The sequence below is a fragment of the Daphnia pulicaria genome, chromosome 6, assembly GCF_021234035.1.
Source record: "Daphnia pulicaria isolate SC F1-1A chromosome 6, SC_F0-13Bv2, whole genome shotgun sequence".
NCBI lineage: Eukaryota > Metazoa > Arthropoda > Branchiopoda > Diplostraca > Daphniidae > Daphnia > Daphnia pulicaria.
The window spans coordinates 2,656,595-2,675,460 of NC_060918.1; the positions used below are offsets into that span (position 1 = coordinate 2,656,595).

Genomic DNA, 18,866 nt, shown 5'->3' on the forward strand with positions numbered 1-18,866 from the left:
TAACAATTCAATGTGTTTCATTTGGAACAGTCACAAAATTTCAGATCTCTCGGCGTTACGCACAGAAAAAGGTACAATAATGAAAAATACAACACGCGATTTCCGAATTCAGAAACAAAGTTTTTGGACTTGATTACCCTTGGACAAACCGCACAGCGTTTTGATTCTTTTCTTTGAAGGCGGATCAGTTAGTGACAGAAATTGGCGCTGAGGTTGTAACACGTGACGTGACAACATTAATGGATAACTAAAACGGCAATGCGCGCAAGAATTTTGTGTCTGTGGAAGAATCTGAGATGAAAAATTAAACACAAGAATTCTCTAAATGAAACCAAATTTAGTCAACGTCATCGCCACATGTTCATGCTCTTTGTTGTTCTGTGTATTCTCAGTAATCTTGGATGTAGTCTGGATGCTTGCGTCTGATGTGTTTCTGAATGTAGCGACGCTGTGAGAGCATGCAAGAGCAGATCATGTAAGGAAAGGACTACACCGCATTCGTAACGAAGGTGAAAAACTATTGAACAATAAAAAAAAGATAATTAGCTCTGATCAAAGAAACACTATCCTTGAAAACTAACCGGCGTTGTTCTTCCGTTTGTAACGCCGGCCGCATCGAGGAAAAGAAAAAGCGAGAAAAAGGTCTATCACCACCATCAGTATCTTCTAATATGACAGGTTCAACTGCTCCTCCTTCTCCATCTAAGATCAACTCAGTTGGTAAGATTAAAAGTTTAACGACTTTACATGATCTACTCACATTGAAGGAGTCGGACATGGCGTAATTAGTTTCAGACGTTCCAGCGCCGTTTTCTGAAGCCCAAGTTTCATTACCCGTTTCTAATAATCAAACAAAATATTGAATTACAAAATTAATCAAAGAATGAAACGCATTTCACCCCACCATGAGCATAGGCCATTGCTCCATAAGGGCCGGAAGCAGAAATTCCGCTGAGACTATGCTATGAATTTCCGGTTCTCCAGCCTTCATCGCCTTCGTCCTACCCTACATTGACAGAATATTATTTTTCAAATAATAATAATAAAAAAATAATAAAAAAAGGTAATTATTTCTCAATTATAATTACTTTCAAATTTCTATGATTCCTGATCAGATTGCCTTTCTTGATCTTCCTGTTCCAACTGTTCACCACTTGGAGGATCTGTATTCTGTATCCATTTCACAGTCCAAGAGATCATCAGGCGCTTTGACAGATTGTTGCTGGTGATTGCTTCTTATTTTTCAAAGTCTTTGTCTTCTTCGTGGCTGTTTTCGAATGATGTGAACGAGGTGGAGAAGGTTCTTTAGATTGAGATTCTGTTTGTTGAGTAGTATCAGCTGCTGTGGGATTTTCACTAGTCTTGCTTTTTTAACACAAGCCTAGACATGTAGACTTATACACTGATTTAGCTTGTCAGCAAGACCTGTAAAGATTGAAATTTCCTTGAGCTGCTTTTGTTCTTTTAGCTGTCTTCAGTCCAATCGTGGTCCAATGATTAAACATGACTTGACAGTTTGGCCATATTGTCACGTTCCGTCTGTTTTACTAATGCTATTGTTTGTAGGGCGAGCGCTAGATGGCCTCGCGTCGACCTGACTTCCCTCTTTAACCCTTTTTCCCTTATCAGATCTTGGCTACTTGTTGCGTCGGACGGTCGCATTTACTCTCCTGTCTGAGTTCGTTCTGTTCCCCGTGTGTTGCTTGTGTGTAAGCTTTGTTGGTGTGCTTGTGTGCGTGTGTGTAAGATAGTGTTAGACCCATTAGGGGCATCATTGGCATAGGTTAAGTGTAATTAGTGTAGGGCCAATGGTGAGAGCCACCAGATTGACTGTGCCGGTGTCGTTGGCCAGCGATTTGGTGCCTTTTATTGATTGTGTTCAAACGACAAGTGCGCCGAACAGATTGCCCGTGACAATGGTGGAGATGCAGGGTACGGCGGCACTTGTTGTTTGAGAACATTTGATTTTTATTTTGTGCGTTTGTGCGGTTAATTTGTGTGAAAATTTGGTGTTCGTGTCGGAAAAGTCGCAGCGTCTCATCGTCGACGTTTTGGTTACGTCGCGTCGTCCAACGTTTTGCTGCTATCTTGATTTGGTCACGTATCGTTTCAATTAATTTGTTTGACGAGTTTATCGATCTTGATTTAATTTTTAGGATTGTTTTGGTTCATTTTTTGTGGAGAAATTTTGAGTTTTTGATCGACGTCGAGTCCATTGTGTGGCTTGGTTGCTGAGTCATCCACCGTTCCCGATACGTCAAGCCGACGTTGATGTTGTTTGATTTCGCTGAGGCTTATGGTTTTGATAACGTTTATTAAGATTTTCTTGCTAATTTTCTTTTGTTTTCCCTAGAAACTGTATTTGTTGATTGGAATTTTCCGTTGGACCTTTGCGTTGATGTGGCGTGGGTGATGAGTCACGCGCCCACCGGTTTTTGCCCTACGTCGTGTTGACGTTGCTACTGTGTTTGTGTTGACAACACAGAGGCTATTGGTTTTTATACATTTAATTGTGATTTTATTTTTAATCTTCTTTTGTTTTTGATTTAGATGTGCATCGAAGACTAATTTGCACTTTGGGTCTTGATTTTGGATGCTGGTATTCAATGTTATTGTTTATGTGTGGTTTTGTGAAGCAACCAGACACAGAGGCTTGTAAGTTGCGTCCCCTAATCCTCATAGCTTTGTTCTCACAGGTTCCTGAGGCTTGATTGCCGCTTTTGATTGAGAGTGAGAGAGATTGGCTATTGTTTGTTTACGAGTCTTGGACTAATTTTTGTTGTCTGCCACTTTTTTGAGTCCCTGTCCACTTATTGATTGCGAGTAGTTCCCTTTCTTTTATTGCATTGGGTGGGAGTTGAATTGGTTTGCGAGTCACGCTGTAATAATTCATTTAGTTGCGTTGGGTTGAATTTTAAGCTAGTCGGCGGGTTGAATCGTAAATTGGCCATCGTTTGTTTGTGAGTTCTTTACTCATTTTTGTGACTGGCTTGCTGAATTCCTGACCACATTGATTTTGATAGCGAGTAGCTCCCTGTTTTGCAAATTGTATTGGATTAGGCGTTATTGGGTAGTGCTTAGTTGAAGTTAGTTGATCGCGACGGTGTATTAATTTCTCCAGTTGACGATGGCGGATCAAGAACATGGACAGCTCGTAGACGCTGGGCAGTTGGGAGAAGATGTTAGGCAGTTGGGACATGGCGCTGAACAAATAGAAGTCCCTCCCCCGTTAATTCATGTTGGAAACGAATGCTTTCAATACCAAGCGGGTCTTTGCAAAGTTGAGCCACCGGGTCACGAGCCGGATGTCGATATCCCTTTTAACGTTCCACAAAACGTTCCGTCCCAGTGCGCTTCCGTTCCACCTCCCTTGATGTATGTGGGAAACTTTAAAGAGGTGATTGAGAAACTTGTTCAGGAGCAGATCGGTAAAAGTCTAGACCCAATCGTTCAGAAGCTCGAACAGGCGACTCGTGCGTTACGTCCTTGCGGGGAATCGGGATTTGATTGGCAGAGAAGAACACCATGGGGGGGTCAGAATTCCCATAGGCGAGATCGGGGTCGTCCAAATAAAAAGACAATTGACGGGCGGCCGTTATGCAATAATTGTGGGGATAGTGGGCACATAGCGCGCAGTTGTCCAAAGGAGAGAGGATGTTTTAATTGCGGGGATCTTGGACATTTCGCACGTCAATGTCCCAAGCGTAAACAGAATCGTAGATTGGATGGTGGGCCTCAAGTCAAACAGGAACCGAACAATTCGTCGCGAGAGTCGACTTGTCGTCCTGCTGGACAGTCGAACTGGAGTCAATGGTAGAAGGGATGTGTGCTGGCGTTCTCTTAATTTTCACCAAACTGAGTCGATTGGAAGGGTAGGTTGACTGTAAAAGTGATCATTGATACGGGATCTGAGGCTGTCTGAATTTCTCCCAAATTTTGTGCGTTGAGAATTAAGTAGTATAGCGAATGGCAAGGGCCTCGGTTATTGCTAATGGATGGGAAGAATGGAATGGTTAAACTGAAAATTTGTGTAGAAAGGCGTTCGGTCTGGTTCATGACGACGGCGAGAGAGATGAGTGGGTTTGATGCGTTGTTGGGAAATGTGCTGTCGCAGTTGGGATGTATGTTTCTCGGTCCAATAAAACGAAGTTGGAATGGGATCGTTCTCGGCAACGGCCGCGACCAGTGAAAAGAGTCCACGGGAAAAGGCGGGCTATTATGAACGAGTCGTGAATTATGAAACTCTAATTATTCAAGCATTTTTTAGTGAATGTCGGTGAAGTTGTTTTAGGTTGGCGGAATCCGGGCCATATGGTGGAACCAACACTTCAAGTTATGGCGAATCGTGGAGCCATTATCCGAAAGAAGGAAGAAAAAAACCAGGATTGTGTTTAAGTGTCTCATCTAAAGCCGTTTAGGCTCGGTGCGTCAAGTGAAAAAGTGAGTGTTAAGCGAACAGAAGAAAAGACGCCAAGTGCGGTGGGTTTCGTGATGAACGAGTAGACGGACATGTCCTCCGCTTTCAACGAAGATTGAAGATGCCGACTGGACTTAAATTTTATTGTTTTATTTGTTGTGTGGCCAAACGTTTGATTGTGTTCATGTTTGTTTTGGCTTGTTGAATGTGTGTTGTGTCGTGAAGAGGTTGGACCGTCACGACATGACAGAGCTAGCTGTGTCGTGAAGAGGTTGGACCGTCACGATTGAGTGAAGCTGTGCCGTGAAGAGGTTGGACCGTCATGGCATAGGCTTTCACTGTGAGGTGTGCACACGATTGAGTGAGACTGTGTCGTGGAGAGGTTGGACCGCCACGACAAGGGACTTCACTGCGGAAGCTTCCGGGGAAGATGTGTCTTCCTTGTGTGTGTGAGTTAAGTTAGAGTGCACTTAGTTGTAAGTTACTGCTAAAGTCAGAGTAGTAGAGTAAAAGCTAAGAATGAGAGTAAGATTAATTGAGTAGTATAAGGACTAAGACTAAGACGATTTGATTTTGGCTTGAATGTTGTGTGTATGTCTGTATGATGGCTAATTAAATTAAATCCCTTTGTTGTTTCATGTTAATGATCGGGACGATCATTCTCCGTGGAGGGGAGAAATGTCACGTTCCGTCTGTTTTACTAATGCTATTGTTTGTAGGGCGAGCGCTAGATGGCCTCGCGTCGACCTGACTTCCCTCTTTAACCCTTTTTCCCTTATCAGATCTTGGCTACTTGTTGCGTCGGACGGTCGCATTTACTCTCCTGTCTGAGTTCGTTCTGTTCCCCGTGTGTTGCTTGTGTGTAAGCTTTGTTGGTGTGCTTGTGTGCGTGTGTGTAAGATAGTGTTAGACCCATTAGGGGCATCATTGGCATAGGTTAAGTGTAATTAGTGTAGGGCCAATGGTGAGAGCCACCAGATTGACTGTGCCGGTGTCGTTGGCCAGCGATTTGGTGCCTTTTATTGATTGTGTTCAAACGACAAGTGCGCCGAACAGATTGCCCGTGACAATATCCTGCAAAACAAATAACTGGTAGTATAAAATTTGACATAAAAATCAATTGGGCTTCTATCTTTTACCTCTCATAGGATTCTCAGTTTCAACTGGGGTAAGTTCAACTACTTCTCCTTCATAAACTTCTTTAGTTTCCTGGATAAAAACTTACAAAGGCCAATACCCAATAGCTCTACAAAAGTTTGCATTAAAACCTCAGTTTTCTTGATTTCAGTGCTGAAGACTTCTGAGCCCACCATAGGACAAAAAGGAACCTGTATAGGAAACATTCATTTTCAAATTCTGTAATTTGATAAATTGTAAACAGTGTTAAAGAAGGATTGTCCTTGATGCTCGCGGTGCTCGCCTGCTCATGACCTCATGATTTGAGTGGTTGCTACTGAAGCCATTAACATCTTGTAGTCTATTATTACTATTAACGAAATTAAGCAAACACCTGTCACCTATGTTGTTTCATCTAATTCGTGTATGACACATTTTTCGTACACGCGCAGGAATAGGCGAAGGGGAGGCACGGCAACAGATACACGCTACAAGTTTAAGAATTGACAAAACACGCATGTTTTCGAGGTATTTTTTTTAAGGTAACCAAATCAAAGATAAATTTTTACTGAGCAGTTCTAAAAATTGACCGCTGGACGGCGTGGTGGCACTTTTTTTTCGAATTTTTTTTCCCTGACGCTTTTGGCGCGCCATATGAAACTTGAAGAATGGTGCTTGAATAACTATAACTTTAACGATTGCAAGTATTTGCAAAGATCAAAAGATTTGTGGTGAGAGGAACAAACCATGCAGTGGTTTGGAATGGTAACTTTAGTCGACCTCCGCTTGGATTCCAAGCCTAGTCCACTGTAGCGTTTCCGAGCTACCTCTACCACGGCTTCCTTGCGACCCTGCAGATCTTTTCCGAGTCCTTGGCCCGGCTCCCATCCCCACTAAAAAAGTTTAAAAAGATCGTTTTCTTTAAGGAGCAGAAATAATAATATTTAAAAAAAAAAAAAAAACTTTAGTTTACCTTCAACATAGGCACAACCCCTCTATTACCCGAAGCCCACTTAGGCCAAGCTGAAGGGAGACTAGGTTGATCAACAAAAAGCTGCCCTTCATCTTCTTGCATTGTTGTTGGACTTGCATTAATAAGAAGTTGAGCATTTGGCAGAACAATTTCAATTTGCATTGAATGTTCTAGGATTTTATGCTCGAACAAGGTTTGAACGGCGTCGTTCCTCAGGCGAGATTCAATGAAGAAATTAAACATGGCCGTCTCAGTGAACCATTCGAGAAAATCTCGGACACTCGAATTAGAATGGTTCCGAGTAAATACTGCTCGCTGAAAAATGGCCAAAAAATTAAACATATTCAAATTTGACGGTCGACGAGACAAGTAGGTGATAATTGAATTACATCAAAGTATTTGTGGCCAGAGTCGCTGTAGTGGATGTTTTGCTCGTAGTGGCCGCACAGGTCGACAAACATCCGCATAAAGCTCTCGCTGTACAAAGCATTGTGGGCCGTTTCAGCTTGTTGGGTAATGTTGACGATCACCTCCCAGTCGGACATGAGTTTGCTGACACTACATCGAGGCAGGATCGTCGATTCATCGCCGACGCTGTAGAGAACTTCGCCGCTATCCAAATCAACCAGCATACCCTAGATAATCAATCGAACGTTAATTTAAAAACCAACTTGCGAGGTTTGAACCTCATTTAAATTTTTCTTTTGTATATCTACCTGATCAGGGTAGATCGAATTCCAATCTTCGACGTTTTTGGACAAGAGTCCCAAAATGAAAGGTGTGTAAGCCGATGAGATTTCCTTCATAGACTGAGGGAGGATGGGAACGATCTTGTGTTGCCACACAAACGGATACATCATGGATTGAACAGCGTCGATGCAAAGCGATAAAGCACTAACAAATCGAAAGTCAAAATATCATACAAGGTACATCAAATTTATTGGTATAAATTTTTACCTCAAATCCTGACTAACAAAAATGAGTTTGCGTTCGAGCAGCACTGTGCCCAGGACGTGTAGGATGACCGTTTCGTTGAGTCGTTCAAATAGTCCCTTCAAATCAAAATCCTCCAGACTTTCGTCGAGTAATCGCTGGACTTTGTTGACCTTGTTCCCGTTGCCGAGATTTTCGGGGGGGAATTCAACAAAACCTCCTGGGCTGGGAAATGGTTGTTTGTGCAAACAATCGAGCAAAGCTAGACGCTGGGAAACGGACGCTCCGTGACGTGGAACCATAACGTTCAACAGCTGATGAATGATCCGAAAACGGTGATTTAAAAATATTACCATACACGTCGCATAAAAAAATCGACTGATGTAGTTCGCAGAGTCTCATTTACCTTGTTGTAAAATTCGGCTGCTCGATGGCGGCTCAGCAAACAATAGGTGATGGGAATGCAGGTCTGAGCTCCTTCGGGAACCACCCGGTGGCAGTAGCCGTACATTCGATCGCCTTTGGAATCGGTCAGAACGATCGTGTACGGTTCGCCGGCCGTCTGCAGCGGCGGCGGCCAGTGTGTTGAATCCGGGAAGCAGAAATTTTCCACTCCAAAAGGGACGGCCAGCTAGAACAAGAAGACGGATCAATTTCAAAAATAGATGTTGTGTTTTTTCAGAAACATTGATGGCACGTTACCGAATCGGGATAGCTGAACTTTATGTACGGATTGTAGAGATTCTGATGGCGGTCGTAAGACGGTGTTACCATGATGGCCACTTCAAGAAAACTCTCAAAGAGACCAGATGGAAGACAATGGAAACCAGACGCTTCGCCTTCGACATTGACGCTGGTCAACGATCTCGACGCTTTCCTCAATTCAGCCAATTTGCTGGAAACCCGGCGGACGTGAAATTTTCTTTCCTCCACCAGCTGAAACTTTCTGGCAAGTGCCAAGCAAAAATTTAAAACCTCACCACTTAAAAAGCTGACCACTTTAAGGTACGTACCTCAAATCGTTTTCCGACTCGTGCTGCCCTTCATCTTCTTGCTTTGTTTTTGGACTTGCATTGGCAGGAAGTTTGTCGTTCGGCAGGAAAATTTCAATTTGCATTGAATGTTCTAGGATTTTGTGCTCGAACAAGGTTTGAACGGCGTCGTTCCTCAGGCGAGATTCAATGAAGAAATTAAACATGGCCGTCTCAGTGAACCATTCGAGAAAATCTCGGACACTCGAATTAGAATGGTTCCGAGTAAATACTGCTCGCTGAAAAATGGCCAAAAAATTAAACATATTCAAATTTGACGGTCGACGAGACAAGTAGGTGATAATTGAATTACATCAAAGTATTTGTGGCCAGAGTCGCTGTAGTGGATGTTTTGCTCGTAGTGGCCGCACAGGTCGACAAACATCCGCAAAAAGCTCTCGCTGTACAAAGCATTGTGGGCCGTTTCAGCTTGTTGCGTAATGTTGACGATCACCTTCCAGTCGGACATGAGTTTGCTGACACTACATCGAGGCAGGATCGTCGATTCATCGCCGACGCTGTGGAGAACTTCGCCGCTATCCAAATCAACCAGCATACCCTAGATAATCAATCGAACGTTAATTTAAAAACCAACTTGCGAGGTTTGAACCTCATTTAAATTTTTCTTTTGTATATCTACCTGATCAGGGTAGATCGAATTCCAATCTTCGACGTTTTTGGACAAGAGTCCCAAAATGAAAGGTGTGTAAGCCGATGAGATTTCCTTCATAGACTGAGGGAGGATGGGAACGATCTTGTGTTGCCACACAAACGGATACATCATGGATTGAACAGCGTCGATGCAAAGCGATAAAGCACTAACAAATCGAAAGTCAAAATATCATACAAGGTACATCAAATTTATTGGTATAAATTTTTACCTCAAATCCTGACTAACAAAAATGAGTTTGCGTTCGAGCAGCACTGTGCCCAGGACGTGTAGGATGACCGTTTCGTTGAGTCGTTCAAATAGTCCCTTCAAATCAAAATCCTCCAGACTTTCGTCGAGTAATCGCTGGACTTTGTTGACCTTGTTCCCGTTGCCGAGATTTTCGGGGGGGAATTCAACAAAACCTCCTGGGCTGGGAAATGGTTGTTTGTGCAAACAATCGAGCAAAGCTAGACGCTGGGAAACGGACGCTCCGTGACGTGGAACCATAACGTTCAACAGCTGATGAATGATCCGAAAACGGTGATTTAAAAATATTACCATACACGTCGCATAAAAAAATCGACTGATGTAGTTCGCAGAGTCTCATTTACCTTGTTGTAAAATTCGGCTGCTCGATGGCGGCTCAGCAAACAATAGGTGATGGGAATGCAGGTCTGAGCTCCTTCGGGAACCACCCGGTGGCAGTAGCCGTACATTCGATCGCCTTTGGAATCGGTCAGAACGATCGTGTACGGTTCGCCGGCCGTCTGCAGCGGCGGCGGCCAGTGTGTTGAATCCGGGAAGCAGAAATTTTCCACTCCAAAAGGGACGGCCAGCTAGAACAAGAAGACGGATCAATTTCAAAAATAGATGTTGTGTTTTTTCAGAAACATTGATGGCACGTTACCGAATCGGGATAGCTGAACTTTATGTACGGATTGTAGAGATTCTGATGGCGGTCGTAAGACGGTGTTACCATGATGGCCACTTCAAGAAAACTCTCAAAGAGACCAGATGGAAGACAATGGAAACCAGACGCTTCGCCTTCGACATTGACGCTGGTCAACGATCTCGACGCTTTCCTCAATTCAGCCAATTTGCTGGAAACCCGGCGGACGTGAAATTTTCTTTCCTCCACCAGCTGAAACTTTCTGGCAAGTGCCAAGCAAAAATTTAAAACCTCACCACTTAAAAAGCTGACCACTTTAAGGTACGTACCTCAAATCGTTTTCCGACTCGTGCTGCCCTTCATCTTCTTGCTTTGTTTTTGGACTTGCATTGGCAGGAAGTTTGTCGTTCGGCAGGAAAATTTCAATTTGCATTGAATGTTCTAGGATTTTGTGCTCGAACAAGGTTTGAACGGCGTCGTTCCTCAGGCGAGATTCAATGAAGAAATTAAACATGGCCGTCTCAGTGAACCATTCGAGAAAATCTCGGACACTCGAATTAGAATGGTTCCGAGTAAATACTGCTCGCTGAAAAATGGCCAAAAAATTAAACATATTCAAATTTGACGGTCGACGAGACAAGTAGGTGATAATTGAATTACATCAAAGTATTTGTGGCCAGAGTCGCTGTAGTGGATGTTTTGCTCGTAGTGGCCGCACAGGTCGACAAACATCCGCAAAAAGCTCTCGCTGTACAAAGCATTGTGGGCCGTTTCAGCTTGTTGCGTAATGTTGACGATCACCTTCCAGTCGGACATGAGTTTGCTGACACTACATCGAGGCAGGATCGTCGATTCATCGCCGACGCTGTGGAGAACTTCGCCGCTATCCAAATCAACCAGCATACCCTAGATAATCAATCGAACGTTAATTTAAAAACCAACTTGCGAGGTTTGAACCTCATTTAAATTTTTCTTTTGTATATCTACCTGATCAGGGTAGATCGAATTCCAATCTTCGACGTTTTTGGACAAGAGTCCCAAAATGAAAGGTGTGTAAGCCGATGAGATTTCCTTCATAGACTGAGGGAGGATGGGAACGATCTTGTGTTGCCACACAAACGGATACATCATGGATTGAACAGCGTCGATGCAAAGCGATAAAGCACTAACAAATCGAAAGTCAAAATATCATACAAGGTACATCAAATTTATTGGTATAAATTTTTACCTCAAATCCTGACTAACAAAAATGAGTTTGCGTTCGAGCAGCACTGTGCCCAGGACGTGTAGGATGACCGTTTCGTTGAGTCGTTCAAATAGTCCCTTCAAATCAAAATCCTCCAGACTTTCGTCGAGTAATCGCTGGACTTTGTTGACCTTGTTCCCGTTGCCGAGATTTTCGGGGGGGAATTCAACAAAACCTCCTGGGCTGGGAAATGGTTGTTTGTGCAAACAATCGAGCAAAGCTAGACGCTGGGAAACGGACGCTCCGTGACGTGGAACCATAACGTTCAACAGCTGATGAATGATCCGAAAACGGTGATTTAAAAATATTACCATACACGTCGCATAAAAAAATCGACTGATGTAGTTCGCAGAGTCTCATTTACCTTGTTGTAAAATTCGGCTGCTCGATGGCGGCTCAGCAAACAATAGGTGATGGGAATGCAGGTCTGAGCTCCTTCGGGAACCACCCGGCGGCAGTAGCCGTACATTCGATCGCCTTTGGAATCGGTCAGAACGATCGTGTACGGTTCGCCGGCCGTCTGCAGCGGCGGCGGCCAGTGTGTTGAATCCGGGAAGCAGAAATTTTCCACTCCAAAAGGGACGGCCAGCTAGAACAAGAAGACGGATCAATTTCAAAAATAGATGTTGTGTTTTTTCAGAAACATTGATGGCACGTTACCGAATCGGGATAGCTGAACTTTATGTACGGATTGTAGAGATTCTGATGGCGGTCGTAAGACGGTGTTACCATGATGGCCACTTCAAGAAAACTCTCAAAGAGACCAGATGGAAGACAATGGAAACCAGACGCTTCGCCTTCGACATTGACGCTGGTCAACGATCTCGACGCTTTCCTCAATTCAGCCAATTTGCTGGAAACCCGGCGGACGTGAAATTTTCTTTCCTCCACCAGCTGAAACTTTCTGGCAAGTGCCAAGCAAAAATTTAAAACCTCACCACTTAAAAAGCTGACCACTTTAAGGTACGTACCTCAAATCGTTTTCCGACTCGTGCTGCCCTTCATCTTCTTGCTTTGTTTTTGGACTTGCATTGGCAGGAAGTTTGTCGTTCGGCAGGAAAATTTCAATTTGCATTGAATGTTCTAGGATTTTGTGCTCGAACAAGGTTTGAACGGCGTCGTTCCTCAGGCGAGATTCAATGAAGAAATTAAACATGGCCGTCTCAGTGAACCATTCGAGAAAATCTCGGACACTCGAATTAGAATGGTTCCGAGTAAATACTGCTCGCTGAAAAATGGCCAAAAAATTAAACATATTCAAATTTGACGGTCGACGAGACAAGTAGGTGATAATTGAATTACATCAAAGTATTTGTGGCCAGAGTCGCTGTAGTGGATGTTTTGCTCGTAGTGGCCGCACAGGTCGACAAACATCCGCAAAAAGCTCTCGCTGTACAAAGCATTGTGGGCCGTTTCAGCTTGTTGCGTAATGTTGACGATCACCTTCCAGTCGGACATGAGTTTGCTGACACTACATCGAGGCAGGATCGTCGATTCATCGCCGACGCTGTGGAGAACTTCGCCGCTATCCAAATCAACCAGCATACCCTAGATAATCAATCGAACGTTAATTTAAAAACCAACTTGCGAGGTTTGAACCTCATTTAAATTTTTCTTTTGTATATCTACCTGATCAGGGTAGATCGAATTCCAATCTTCGACGTTTTTGGACAAGAGTCCCAAAATGAAAGGTGTGTAAGCCGATGAGATTTCCTTCATAGACTGAGGGAGGATGGGAACGATCTTGTGTTGCCACACAAACGGATACATCATGGATTGAACAGCGTCGATGCAAAGCGATAAAGCACTAACAAATCGAAAGTCAAAATATCATACAAGGTACATCAAATTTATTGGTATAAATTTTTACCTCAAATCCTGACTAACAAAAATGAGTTTGCGTTCGAGCAGCACTGTGCCCAGGACGTGTAGGATGACCGTTTCGTTGAGTCGTTCAAATAGTCCCTTCAAATCAAAATCCTCCAGACTTTCGTCGAGTAATCGCTGGACTTTGTTGACCTTGTTCCCGTTGCCGAGATTTTCGGGGGGGAATTCAACAAAACCTCCTGGGCTGGGAAATGGTTGTTTGTGCAAACAATCGAGCAAAGCTAGACGCTGGGAAACGGACGCTCCGTGACGTGGAACCATAACGTTCAACAGCTGATGAATGATCCGAAAACGGTGATTTAAAAATATTACCATACACGTCGCATAAAAAAATCGACTGATGTAGTTCGCAGAGTCTCATTTACCTTGTTGTAAAATTCGGCTGCTCGATGGCGGCTCAGCAAACAATAGGTGATGGGAATGCAGGTCTGAGCTCCTTCGGGAACCACCCGGCGGCAGTAGCCGTACATTCGATCGCCTTTGGAATCGGTCAGAACGATCGTGTACGGTTCGCCGGCCGTCTGCAGCGGCGGCGGCCAGTGTGTTGAATCCGGGAAGCAGAAATTTTCCACTCCAAAAGGGACGGCCAGCTAGAACAAGAAGACGGATCAATTTCAAAAATAGATGTTGTGTTTTTTCAGAAACATTGATGGCACGTTACCGAATCGGGATAGCTGAACTTTATGTACGGATTGTAGAGATTCTGATGGCGGTCGTAAGACGGTGTTACCATGATGGCCACTTCAAGAAAACTCTCAAAGAGACCAGATGGAAGACAATGGAAACCAGACGCTTCGCCTTCGACATTGACGCTGGTCAACGATCTCGACGCTTTCCTCAATTCAGCCAATTTGCTGGAAACCCGGCGGACGTGAAATTTTCTTTCCTCCACCAGCTGAAACTTTCTGGCAAGTGCCAAGCAAAAATTTAAAACCTCACCACTTAAAAAGCTGACCACTTTAAGGTACGTACCTCAAATCGTTTTCCGACTCGTGCTGCCCTTCATCTTCTTGCTTTGTTTTTGGACTTGCATTGGCAGGAAGTTTGTCGTTCGGCAGGAAAATTTCAATTTGCATTGAATGTTCTAGGATTTTGTGCTCGAACAAGGTTTGAACGGCGTCGTTCCTCAGGCGAGATTCAATGAAGAAATTAAACATGGCCGTCTCAGTGAACCATTCGAGAAAATCTCGGACACTCGAATTAGAATGGTTCCGAGTAAATACTGCTCGCTGAAAAATGGCCAAAAAATTAAACATATTCAAATTTGACGGTCGACGAGACAAGTAGGTGATAATTGAATTACATCAAAGTATTTGTGGCCAGAGTCGCTGTAGTGGATGTTTTGCTCGTAGTGGCCGCACAGGTCGACAAACATCCGCAAAAAGCTCTCGCTGTACAAAGCATTGTGGGCCGTTTCAGCTTGTTGCGTAATGTTGACGATCACCTTCCAGTCGGACATGAGTTTGCTGACACTACATCGAGGCAGGATCGTCGATTCATCGCCGACGCTGTGGAGAACTTCGCCGCTATCCAAATCAACCAGCATACCCTAGATAATCAATCGAACGTTAATTTAAAAACCAACTTGCGAGGTTTGAACCTCATTTAAATTTTTCTTTTGTATATCTACCTGATCAGGGTAGATCGAATTCCAATCTTCGACGTTTTTGGACAAGAGTCCCAAAATGAAAGGTGTGTAAGCCGATGAGATTTCCTTCATAGACTGAGGGAGGATGGGAACGATCTTGTGTTGCCACACAAACGGATACATCATGGATTGAACAGCGTCGATGCAAAGCGATAAAGCACTAACAAATCGAAAGTCAAAATATCATACAAGGTACATCAAATTTATTGGTATAAATTTTTACCTCAAATCCTGACTAACAAAAATGAGTTTGCGTTCGAGCAGCACTGTGCCCAGGACGTGTAGGATGACCGTTTCGTTGAGTCGTTCAAATAGTCCCTTCAAATCAAAATCCTCCAGACTTTCGTCGAGTAATCGCTGGACTTTGTTGACCTTGTTCCCGTTGCCGAGATTTTCGGGGGGGAATTCAACAAAACCTCCTGGGCTGGGAAATGGTTGTTTGTGCAAACAATCGAGCAAAGCTAGACGCTGGGAAACGGACGCTCCGTGACGTGGAACCATAACGTTCAACAGCTGATGAATGATCCGAAAACGGTGATTTAAAAATATTACCATACACGTCGCATAAAAAAATCGACTGATGTAGTTCGCAGAGTCTCATTTACCTTGTTGTAAAATTCGGCTGCTCGATGGCGGCTCAGCAAACAATAGGTGATGGGAATGCAGGTCTGAGCTCCTTCGGGAACCACCCGGTGGCAGTAGCCGTACATTCGATCGCCTTTGGAATCGGTCAGAACGATCGTGTACGGTTCGCCGGCCGTCTGCAGCGGCGGCGGCCAGTGTGTTGAATCCGGGAAGCAGAAATTTTCCACTCCAAAAGGGACGGCCAGCTAGAACAAGAAGACGGATCAATTTCAAAAATAGATGTTGTGTTTTTTCAGAAACATTGATGGCACGTTACCGAATCGGGATAGCTGAACTTTATGTACGGATTGTAGAGATTCTGATGGCGGTCGTAAGACGGTGTTACCATGATGGCCACTTCAAGAAAACTCTCAAAGAGACCAGATGGAAGACAATGGAAACCAGACGCTTCGCCTTCGACATTGACGCTGGTCAACGATCTCGACGCTTTCCTCAATTCAGCCAATTTGCTGGAAACCCGGCGGACGTGAAATTTTCTTTCCTCCACCAGCTGAAACTTTCTGGCAAGTGCCAAGCAAAAATTTAAAACCTCACCACTTAAAAAGCTGACCACTTTAAGGTACGTACCTCAAATCGTTTTCCGACTCGTGCTGCCCTTCATCTTCTTGCTTTGTTTTTGGACTTGCATTGGCAGGAAGTTTGTCGTTCGGCAGGAAAATTTCAATTTGCATTGAATGTTCTAGGATTTTGTGCTCGAACAAGGTTTGAACGGCGTCGTTCCTCAGGCGAGATTCAATGAAGAAATTAAACATGGCCGTCTCAGTGAACCATTCGAGAAAATCTCGGACACTCGAATTAGAATGGTTCCGAGTAAATACTGCTCGCTGAAAAATGGCCAAAAAATTAAACATATTCAAATTTGACGGTCGACGAGACAAGTAGGTGATAATTGAATTACATCAAAGTATTTGTGGCCAGAGTCGCTGTAGTGGATGTTTTGCTCGTAGTGGCCGCACAGGTCGACAAACATCCGCAAAAAGCTCTCGCTGTACAAAGCATTGTGGGCCGTTTCAGCTTGTTGCGTAATGTTGACGATCACCTTCCAGTCGGACATGAGTTTGCTGACACTACATCGAGGCAGGATCGTCGATTCATCGCCGACGCTGTGGAGAACTTCGCCGCTATCCAAATCAACCAGCATACCCTAGATAATCAATCGAACGTTAATTTAAAAACCAACTTGCGAGGTTTGAACCTCATTTAAATTTTTCTTTTGTATATCTACCTGATCAGGGTAGATCGAATTCCAATCTTCGACGTTTTTGGACAAGAGTCCCAAAATGAAAGGTGTGTAAGCCGATGAGATTTCCTTCATAGACTGAGGGAGGATGGGAACGATCTTGTGTTGCCACACAAACGGATACATCATGGATTGAACAGCGTCGATGCAAAGCGATAAAGCACTAACAAATCGAAAGTCAAAATATCATACAAGGTACATCAAATTTATTGGTATAAATTTTTACCTCAAATCCTGACTAACAAAAATGAGTTTGCGTTCGAGCAGCACTGTGCCCAGGACGTGTAGGATGACCGTTTCGTTGAGTCGTTCAAATAGTCCCTTCAAATCAAAATCCTCCAGACTTTCGTCGAGTAATCGCTGGACTTTGTTGACCTTGTTCCCGTTGCCGAGATTTTCGGGGGGGAATTCAACAAAACCTCCTGGGCTGGGAAATGGTTGTTTGTGCAAACAATCGAGCAAAGCTAGACGCTGGGAAACGGACGCTCCGTGACGTGGAACCATAACGTTCAACAGCTGATGAATGATCCGAAAACGGTGATTTAAAAATATTACCATACACGTCGCATAAAAAAATCGACTGATGTAGTTCGCAGAGTCTCATTTACCTTGTTGTAAAATTCGGCTGCTCGATGGCGGCTCAGCAAACAATAGGTGATGGGAATGCAGGTCTGAGCTCCTTCGGGAACCACCCGGCGGCAGTAGCCGTACATTCGATCGCCTTTGGAATCGGTCAGAACGATCGTGTACGGTTCGCCGGCCGTCTGCAGCGGCGGCGGCCAGTGTGTTGAATCCGGGAAGCAGAAATTTTCCACTCCAAAAGGGACGGCCAGCTAGAACAAGAAGACGGATCAATTTCAAAAATAGATGTTGTGTTTTTTCAGAAACATTGATGGCACGTTACCGAATCGGGATAGCTGAACTTTATGTACGGATTGTAGAGATTCTGATGGCGGTCGTAAGACGGTGTTACCATGATGGCCACTTCAAGAAAACTCTCAAAGAGACCAGATGGAAGACAATGGAAACCAGACGCTTCGCCTTCGACATTGACGCTGGTCAACGATCTCGACGCTTTCCTCAATTCAGCCAATTTGCTGGAAACCCGGCGGACGTGAAATTTTCTTTCCTCCACCAGCTGAAACTTTCTGGCAAGTGCCAAGCAAAAATTTAAAACCTCACCACTTAAAAAGCTGACCACTTTAAGGTACGTACCTCAAATCGTTTTCCGACTCGTGCTGCCCTTCATCTTCTTGCTTTGTTTTTGGACTTGCATTGGCAGGAAGTTTGTCGTTCGGCAGGAAAATTTCAATTTGCATTGAATGTTCTAGGATTTTGTGCTCGAACAAGGTTTGAACGGCGTCGTTCCTCAGGCGAGATTCAATGAAGAAATTAAACATGGCCGTCTCAGTGAACCATTCGAGAAAATCTCGGACACTCGAATTAGAATGGTTCCGAGTAAATACTGCTCGCTGAAAAATGGCCAAAAAATTAAACATATTCAAATTTGACGGTCGACGAGACAAGTAGGTGATAATTGAATTACATCAAAGTATTTGTGGCCAGAGTCGCTGTAGTGGATGTTTTGCTCGTAGTGGCCGCACAGGTCGACAAACATCCGCAAAAAGCTCTCGCTGTACAAAGCATTGTGGGCCGTTTCAGCTTGTTGCGTAATGTTGACGATCACCTTCCAGTCGGACATGAGTTTGCTGACACTACATCGAGGCAGGATCGTCGATTCATCGCCGACGCTGTGGAGAACTTCGCCGCTATCCAAATCAACCAGCATACCCTAGATAATCAATCGAACGTTAATTTAAAAACCAACTTGCGAGGTTTGAACCTCATTTAAATTTTTCTTTTGTATATCTACCTGATCAGGGTAGATCGAATTCCAATCTTCGACGTTTTTGGACAAGAGTCCCAAAATGAAAGGTGTGTAAGCCGATGAGATTTCCTTCATAGACTGAGGGAGGATGGGAACGATCTTGTGTTGCCACACAAACGGATACATCATGGATTGAACAGCGTCGATGCAAAGCGATAAAGCACTAACAAATCGAAAGTCAAAATATCATACAAGGTACATCAAATTTATTGGTATAAATTTTTTACCTCAAATCCTGACTAACAAAAATGAGTTTGCGTTCGAGCAGCACTGTGCCCAGGACGTGTAGGATGACCGTTTC

The 18,866-nt window shown here is 44.0% G+C and overlaps 6 protein-coding genes and 1 long non-coding RNA gene across 7 annotated transcripts; all 7 read right to left on the reverse strand.

The window, feature by feature from the left end:
- Positions 1 to 991, reverse strand: LOC124342233. The gene is made up of 4 exons (XR_006918713.1): positions 905 to 991; positions 761 to 840; positions 582 to 702; positions 1 to 517 (listed from the first exon to the last, which is right to left on the reverse strand). It is a non-coding gene; the product is annotated as an uncharacterized LOC124342233 (long non-coding RNA).
- A 5,859-nt stretch (positions 992 to 6,850) lies between these two features.
- LOC124344522 (DENN domain-containing protein 2C-like) lies at positions 6,851 to 8,227 on the reverse strand. The gene is made up of 5 exons (XM_046798088.1): positions 8,142 to 8,227; positions 7,846 to 8,070; positions 7,464 to 7,753; positions 7,223 to 7,400; positions 6,851 to 7,141 (listed from the first exon to the last, which is right to left on the reverse strand). Exons 1-5 carry the CDS (start codon positions 8,211 to 8,213, stop codon positions 6,851 to 6,853), a joined length of 1,056 nt encoding a protein of 351 aa, XP_046654044.1. The 5' UTR covers positions 8,214 to 8,227.
- A 1,120-nt stretch (positions 8,228 to 9,347) lies between these two features.
- LOC124344523 (DENN domain-containing protein 2B-like) lies at positions 9,348 to 10,115 on the reverse strand. Its single transcript, XM_046798089.1, has 3 exons — positions 10,030 to 10,115; positions 9,734 to 9,958; positions 9,348 to 9,641 (listed from the first exon to the last, which is right to left on the reverse strand). Exons 1-3 carry the CDS (start codon positions 10,099 to 10,101, stop codon positions 9,348 to 9,350), a joined length of 591 nt encoding a protein of 196 aa, XP_046654045.1. The 5' UTR covers positions 10,102 to 10,115.
- A 1,120-nt stretch (positions 10,116 to 11,235) lies between these two features.
- On the reverse strand, positions 11,236 to 12,003 carry LOC124344526 (DENN domain-containing protein 2B-like). The gene is made up of 3 exons (XM_046798092.1): positions 11,918 to 12,003; positions 11,622 to 11,846; positions 11,236 to 11,529 (listed from the first exon to the last, which is right to left on the reverse strand). Exons 1-3 carry the CDS (start codon positions 11,987 to 11,989, stop codon positions 11,236 to 11,238), a joined length of 591 nt encoding a protein of 196 aa, XP_046654048.1. The 5' UTR covers positions 11,990 to 12,003.
- A 1,120-nt stretch (positions 12,004 to 13,123) lies between these two features.
- LOC124344530 (DENN domain-containing protein 2B-like) lies at positions 13,124 to 13,891 on the reverse strand. The gene is made up of 3 exons (XM_046798095.1): positions 13,806 to 13,891; positions 13,510 to 13,734; positions 13,124 to 13,417 (listed from the first exon to the last, which is right to left on the reverse strand). Exons 1-3 carry the CDS (start codon positions 13,875 to 13,877, stop codon positions 13,124 to 13,126), a joined length of 591 nt encoding a protein of 196 aa, XP_046654051.1. The 5' UTR covers positions 13,878 to 13,891.
- Positions 13,892 to 15,011: 1,120 nt separating this feature from the next.
- Positions 15,012 to 15,779, reverse strand: LOC124344533 (DENN domain-containing protein 2B-like). Its single transcript, XM_046798098.1, has 3 exons — positions 15,694 to 15,779; positions 15,398 to 15,622; positions 15,012 to 15,305 (listed from the first exon to the last, which is right to left on the reverse strand). Exons 1-3 carry the CDS (start codon positions 15,763 to 15,765, stop codon positions 15,012 to 15,014), a joined length of 591 nt encoding a protein of 196 aa, XP_046654054.1. The 5' UTR covers positions 15,766 to 15,779.
- A 1,120-nt stretch (positions 15,780 to 16,899) lies between these two features.
- Positions 16,900 to 17,667, reverse strand: LOC124344536 (DENN domain-containing protein 2B-like). The gene is made up of 3 exons (XM_046798100.1): positions 17,582 to 17,667; positions 17,286 to 17,510; positions 16,900 to 17,193 (listed from the first exon to the last, which is right to left on the reverse strand). The coding sequence occupies exons 1-3, from the start codon at positions 17,651 to 17,653 to the stop codon at positions 16,900 to 16,902; spliced, it is 591 nt and encodes a 196-aa protein (XP_046654056.1). The 5' UTR covers positions 17,654 to 17,667.
- Positions 17,668 to 18,866: the final 1,199 nt, after the last annotated feature.

What these genes read in the sequence shown, in the direction of transcription:
- LOC124344522 (XM_046798088.1), bottom strand. Translation starts at nt 8,213, where the DNA reads ATGGTAACACCGTCTTACGACCGCCATCAGAATCTCTACAATCCGTAC. An exon ending in TTTGTTAGTCAGGATTTGAG is followed by an intron (nt 7,401 to 7,463) that starts GTAAAAATTTAT and finishes TCGATTTGTTAG; the next exon opens with TGCTTTATCGCTTTGCATCG. An exon ending in ATTCGATCTACCCTGATCAG is followed by an intron (nt 7,142 to 7,222) that starts GTAGATATACAA and finishes TTGATTATCTAG; the next exon opens with GGTATGCTGGTTGATTTGGA.
- LOC124344523 (XM_046798089.1), bottom strand. Translation starts at nt 10,101, where the DNA reads ATGGTAACACCGTCTTACGACCGCCATCAGAATCTCTACAATCCGTAC. An exon ending in AGTTCAGCTATCCCGATTCG is followed by an intron (nt 9,959 to 10,029) that starts GTAACGTGCCAT and finishes TTCTTGTTCTAG; the next exon opens with CTGGCCGTCCCTTTTGGAGT. An exon ending in CAGCCGAATTTTACAACAAG is followed by an intron (nt 9,642 to 9,733) that starts GTAAATGAGACT and finishes ATCATTCATCAG; the next exon opens with CTGTTGAACGTTATGGTTCC.
- LOC124344526 (XM_046798092.1), bottom strand. Translation starts at nt 11,989, where the DNA reads ATGGTAACACCGTCTTACGACCGCCATCAGAATCTCTACAATCCGTAC. An exon ending in AGTTCAGCTATCCCGATTCG is followed by an intron (nt 11,847 to 11,917) that starts GTAACGTGCCAT and finishes TTCTTGTTCTAG; the next exon opens with CTGGCCGTCCCTTTTGGAGT. An exon ending in CAGCCGAATTTTACAACAAG is followed by an intron (nt 11,530 to 11,621) that starts GTAAATGAGACT and finishes ATCATTCATCAG; the next exon opens with CTGTTGAACGTTATGGTTCC.
- LOC124344530 (XM_046798095.1), bottom strand. Translation starts at nt 13,877, where the DNA reads ATGGTAACACCGTCTTACGACCGCCATCAGAATCTCTACAATCCGTAC. An exon ending in AGTTCAGCTATCCCGATTCG is followed by an intron (nt 13,735 to 13,805) that starts GTAACGTGCCAT and finishes TTCTTGTTCTAG; the next exon opens with CTGGCCGTCCCTTTTGGAGT. An exon ending in CAGCCGAATTTTACAACAAG is followed by an intron (nt 13,418 to 13,509) that starts GTAAATGAGACT and finishes ATCATTCATCAG; the next exon opens with CTGTTGAACGTTATGGTTCC.
- LOC124344533 (XM_046798098.1), bottom strand. Translation starts at nt 15,765, where the DNA reads ATGGTAACACCGTCTTACGACCGCCATCAGAATCTCTACAATCCGTAC. An exon ending in AGTTCAGCTATCCCGATTCG is followed by an intron (nt 15,623 to 15,693) that starts GTAACGTGCCAT and finishes TTCTTGTTCTAG; the next exon opens with CTGGCCGTCCCTTTTGGAGT. An exon ending in CAGCCGAATTTTACAACAAG is followed by an intron (nt 15,306 to 15,397) that starts GTAAATGAGACT and finishes ATCATTCATCAG; the next exon opens with CTGTTGAACGTTATGGTTCC.
- LOC124344536 (XM_046798100.1), bottom strand. Translation starts at nt 17,653, where the DNA reads ATGGTAACACCGTCTTACGACCGCCATCAGAATCTCTACAATCCGTAC. An exon ending in AGTTCAGCTATCCCGATTCG is followed by an intron (nt 17,511 to 17,581) that starts GTAACGTGCCAT and finishes TTCTTGTTCTAG; the next exon opens with CTGGCCGTCCCTTTTGGAGT. An exon ending in CAGCCGAATTTTACAACAAG is followed by an intron (nt 17,194 to 17,285) that starts GTAAATGAGACT and finishes ATCATTCATCAG; the next exon opens with CTGTTGAACGTTATGGTTCC.